At 62.8% G+C, this 5,235-nt stretch overlaps 1 protein-coding gene across 1 annotated transcript; it reads left to right on the top strand.

Annotated features, from left to right (window-relative positions):
- The first annotated feature begins 1,368 nt into the window (after positions 1-1,368).
- TM6SF2 (transmembrane 6 superfamily member 2) lies at positions 1,369-5,059 on the top strand. Its single transcript, XM_009279853.1, has 10 exons — positions 1,369-1,400; positions 2,681-2,787; positions 2,899-2,996; positions 3,206-3,309; positions 3,434-3,516; positions 3,727-3,851; positions 3,981-4,082; positions 4,187-4,279; positions 4,356-4,475; positions 4,853-5,059. The coding sequence occupies exons 1-10, from the start codon at positions 1,369-1,371 to the stop codon at positions 5,057-5,059; spliced, it is 1,071 nt and encodes a 356-aa protein (XP_009278128.1).
- Positions 5,060-5,235: the final 176 nt, after the last annotated feature.

The raw sequence follows: 5,235 nt of genomic DNA, 5'->3' as shown, positions 1-5,235 counted from the left end.
GGAAGCGAAGCTCGGGGGCCGGGACGGTCCGGCTCATGAGGGTGGAGGGGTGTCCAGGACAGGGTGCTGGGTCCCTCCTGGGGCTGGGGGGAGCGGCACGGTCCAGCCCGGGGCAGGGGGCTCGGTCCTGCCCCGGCTGAGCCCACAGAAAGGCCGCTGCAGACTGGGACTTTGCCGACGTGGTTCATGGCTGCCTTTATGACTTTTAAATCCCACTGTCAGTGAATAGACGTGCAGCAGGGTTTGCTCGGGCTCATTGCACAACGCGGAGCATAACGGGGCTCGCCTACAGCCCAAATCCCCCGGGGATTAGGGTGCTCAGCGCCTCCCTGATTTATGAGCATCCTCTCCAGCCACCTGGCCCCAGCACAGCCCCCCCGGGCCAGAGGGACAGGACCCCCGACACTGGGTGTCCCCTCCATACGCAGCCGTGCCTCCCCGGGCGCTGGGGACCCCTCCAAGCCCCATCTCCCCCTCCCAGAGAGACCCCCCCTGGCAACTTGACCGCTGGCGTGTCTCAGCGTGGCCGATGCCACCCCTCCGCGCTGGCCTCGTCATCGCCACCGTCACGCTGCCTGATAACAGCCCCGCTTTCGGTTTTACTGCTGAGCGACACCCCCGTGATGCCCCAACCCAGCCGCGTTCTGGCTGCTCAGCACACCCCCGGCCGGCCGGCACCCTCGCGTCGGGGGGTTTGGTACCAGCCGCCAGCCAGGGTCAGCTCCCTGGTGAGCTGGCCAGAGCCCCACCGCTTCCTTACGTGCTTTATTTCTCTTCTATGTAAAACCACACTCCGGCCGGTTTCTTTTCTCTCGGTTTCTTTTCTCCCATTTCCAGTCTCACGCCCCAGGACCTGCCAGCTATGGGGTTTTCCCTTGTGTTCTCTCCTCACTTTACTGCACTTTCTATCCTTTCATTCCCGCCAGGCCCCCTTCACCCTCCTTTTCCCATTCGCCACATTTCTTTTTATCGCTAATTTCTGCTTTTGCTTTACCAGCAGAAAGGGGTTTTAGCCAAACTTCTCTTAATCGCAGAGCCGGGGCTTTCCTGCCCACCTGATAAACTTCACTTAAAGATCTCCCGGTTTTCATTCCCGTCTTTCCGGTCTCCTCTTTCCCTTCCATCCCACGTGGCGCCGCACTGTCGCAGCCCAGATCTCCGGGATCCATCGCTATGAAATCCGCAGCCCTCCTGCTCGACACGGCACCGGGTGAAAACCATCTGTAGCTGTGGGGAGCCCTGACCCCTCCAGCCTGGCCCCCAAACTGAAGCCCGTAACAATATTATTCTCCTGCCCAGGCGTCGCGGGAGGATGTGGAGGGGGCACGTCCCCCTGTTTCTTAATTAGTCCCTGCTGCGGGACGAGCGATGGTGGCCTCGAAGCCCCTCAGCCTGGCAGGGTGAGCTGGGTGCCCTGAGCGCGGCACCCCAAGGTGCCGGTACGTGTGTGGGGTGGCCCCGGTGCCAGCATGCATTTTGAGCCCCATCACACACACGGTCACATCTTACAGTGACCGGAGGAGCCCGGCGTTGTGCTACTCCGCCGCAGCATCTGTATTTGAATTTTGAATTAATCATTCTGTGGGAGTAATTAGTTGTGTAGTAATTAATTATACACTAGTAATAATGCACTTAGGCGGTGACACTTCAATTATTTGATTGTTTTGACTTTTTTTCGAGAGCATCTGTGTCGGTTTGGATGCTTGGGGCACGCGGGGAGGACAAGCTCAGCCTCGCTCAGTGCTGCTGTGACGCCCGTCCTGTCCCTGGGCGTGGGGTCCCGCGCTCCCCGGCCGCTGTCCCTGTCCGCGGAAGAGCAATTCCGCCTGCACAAGGCAAACACGAGCCGGGTGTTGTCGCAGCCTCCTATAAATGAGACCTGAGCTGTTCTCAGCCGGGTGACCCTGGGGCGGGGGGACGGCTGGCCTTTTGTCCCCAGTCGGCACGTCCGCCGTGCTGCGCCGAGGAGCGCTCGGGCTGGTAATTGGGTGTTTCTCCAGGATAAACTATTAACACCGGTGTCTGCAGACAGTCAGCCACGACTTTACCTTTTCTTTTTCTTTGGTAACAGGGTTAAAGGCTTGAGTGAAAAAGACCGTAATGTTTTCCGTGTTTCCTAGCAGAAGTATTGGCTAGACCAGAGCTGTAGCTTTTCCAGCTGATGCAATAGCTTCTTGGAGGGGATGCAGCAAGCTCAGGACAGATTTCCCTACAACTTCACTCTCTTAGGACACGTTTTCAGTATCTGTCTCCTCGTTACCGATTTGCTTTCCCTGGTCTTTTATAACACTGGCCCATCGCCACAGCCTGGAGAGGGAGAGGGTTGGCCACGCTGGGGCTTCTCCCCTGCCCTGGCACAGGAGCCTTGGCGAGGCAGCCCCTTCCCCGTCCATGCCTGGGTGTCAGACCCAGCCTTCCTCCGGGCTTTGCCTCCCCGGGGTTATTTCAGACCCTGGAGAAGCCGTTCCCCCCGCCTCCGCTGAGGACGGGCAGCACCCTGTGCCGCCGTGGGACCCTACCTGTGCCGGGGGTGCGGGGTCTGATCCTGCCGTTCCCCCTGCTTTGGTGGAGACCTGTCAAAATCGGCGGGGGCAAAGGGTGTTTCACCCGGACCGGGGGAAACGGGGCTTCACCCCCTGGCTGTGCCCGGGGTGCTTGAACCCGTCCCCCTGTTCTGCAGCAGCCCGCTGGTGCTGATGCTGACGGGGGTGCTGGTGCTCGCCGGTCTCATCTCCATCATCTTCTTTGTAAGCGGAGGGAGCCACTTCCAGGACCCCCTTTTCTGCGGTGAGTACCCCCTGGGGTGTGGGGACTGATCCCGTGCCGGGGCAGGGAGCGGATATCTGGGATGTGGGGAGAGCCGTGGGCCCCGCTCAGAGCTGGCTCGCTCTCCCGCAGTGTTTGTGGTGTTCTCCTTCACCTCCGTCGTCGACCTGATCATCTCGCTGGAGGAGGATGGCTACATTTCTGGCTTCGTGGAGGTCTACGTCAGAGAGGTACCACCTCACCCCACCTCAGGCTCTCGCGCACCCTGGCCCTGCAACGAGCAGCCCTGTGCACCCGGGTCAAGCATGGATGCTGCTCCTGCTCCCAAAGCTGCTCCTGCCGCGGAGGCACCATGCACGGAGCAGTCCTGTGCATGGGGAGGGGGTGTGGGAAGGCGCCTGCCCCCACCCCGTATGATCCGCTGTCCTCAAACGGGCAGGGCGAGCCCTACCTGCGCACGGCACACGGCATCATGATCTGTTACTGGGACGGCATCATCCACTACGGGCTCTACCTCGCCATGATCGCGGCCATCGGCCAGAGGTGAGCAGAGACAGCGGCGGGGAAGCGAGCTTGGAGGGGCTCGCGGGGGCAGGAGGGTCCCACATTTTGTGAGGAGGGGAGCTCTGAGCCTGGCGGGGGTGTCTGATCCCGGCTGTCTCTGCAGAAAGAGCTACAGGAACCTGGGTCTCTTCTGGCTGGGCTCTCTGATGATGAGCATCGTTGTCTTCCTGCTTGGGAACCTGATAGGTATGCGGGTGCAGAGGGGGGCTCAGCTCCACGTCCAGCCCTTGCTGATCCCTCCAGGCTGCCTCCATCCCCCCGTCTGGCCGGCAGGTTTGCTCCCAGGCCCTTGCCCCGCGGGCAGAGGAGGAAGGTGCTGACCTGGGGGCAAACGGCAGGTATCGATACTGGGCGCCGAGCGCTCCGCCGTGCCTACCACGTGCTCTCCTTCCCCAGGGAAATACAGCTCCGACCTCAGCCCTGCCTTCCTGCTCAACCTGCCCTACGTCCTCATCCCCATCTGGGCTGGGGTGAGGCTCTTCCAGCAACCCAAGGCCCTGCCGTGCCTCAGCCCTGAGAAGGTGAGATGGGAGCCTGAGCCAGGGCAGGGGCTCTGCGGGGAGCTGCACCGGGAGCCGTCAGCCTTATCCCCCTCCTGGTGCTGGACCACAGGGCGCGGAACCAAAAATAAGGTGTTTTCCCTCTCCCAGGTTGCAGAGGAGCAACGCAAGCACCTGTACCAGCGGCCCCAGGACATGGGGCTGGTCCTCGTCCTGTTCCTCACCGCCGCGTTCACCTTCTTCAGGGGGATGGTGAGTGCTGGGTCCCTGCACGGGGGTCCCGGAGGGGCCGCGGGGGTCCCGGGGTGGGTGCATCTGCCCCGCGCCCACCTCCTCTTCACTCTCTGCATCCCCAGGTGGTTTTGGACTGTCCCGCCGATTCGTGCTTCGAGTACATCTACCAGCACGAGCCGTACCTGCGCGACCCCGTCGCCTACCCCAAAGTGCAGGTGAGTGGGGTCGAGCTGGGGCTGGAGCCCCCCCGTGCCGCCAGGGACAGGGTGACCCTCTCTGCGTCCCCCCCAGATGCTGATCTACATGTTCTACGTCCTCCCCTTCTTCTGCCTCTGCATCTACGGGCTGGTGCTGCCCGGCTGCTCCTGGCTGCCCGACTGGAGCCTGGTGTTTGCCGGCGCTATCGCGCAGGTGAGGGCTGCCCCATCGTCCTTCCCCCGGCTGCCGGGTGTGGGGGGAGGACAGCGGGACCCCCGGGCTGGGTTTTGGTCCCAGCCAGGAGAGAGCAAGCGGGGAGTCGGGGCTGAGCCTGGGGGGACAGATCCATACCCGCAGCTGCATGTGGAGCAGTTCCCACCGCCGCTGCCTGATAATTACTTTGGCCTCGGTGGATCTTAATGGAGCCAGGGATTAGTTTGACAGAAATAGGCTGGAGCGATCCCGCAGGTCTATAGATAGGACGCGCTGGGTGTGCTCCTGTGAAACACCCTTTGGTGCCAGGTAGGCTGCACCGGGCCAGCCCGCTGCTGCCGGACCCCCCGGTGTCACCCCCTGCCCTGTGTCCCCAGGCTCAGTTCTCCCACCTGGGTTCCTCGCTGCACGCCCGCACGCCCTTCCCCTACCAGACCCCTGAAGATGTCTGGTGGAGCTTCCTCCTCACCAACGTCCTCTACGCGCTGGGCCCCCAGCTCCTGGCCTACCGCTGCCTGCGCTGCCCTGCCTTCTTCCTGCCCGCCACTCCTGCCAGCCTGCACGTGGGCAAGAAGCACCAGTGACGTGTCCTGCCCGCCCCGGGGGGCTGCTGCCCGTCTCCCCTCTCCCCGCTGCAAGAGCAGCCGGAGCAGCCTGCGGTGCGACCTGGCTGGCAGAGGTGTCCCCAGGGATGCTCCGGTCCCCCCCGTGTCCCCTAACGCTGTGGGGTGCGCTGGGTGGACCCCGGGGCGCTCTGTGG

This window comes from Aptenodytes forsteri, unplaced genomic scaffold (assembly GCF_000699145.1).
Source record: "Aptenodytes forsteri isolate BGI_AS27 unplaced genomic scaffold, ASM69914v1 Scaffold147, whole genome shotgun sequence".
NCBI classification, from domain to species: domain Eukaryota; kingdom Metazoa; phylum Chordata; class Aves; order Sphenisciformes; family Spheniscidae; genus Aptenodytes; species Aptenodytes forsteri.
This window is presented reverse-complemented; position numbering and strand designations above follow the sequence as displayed.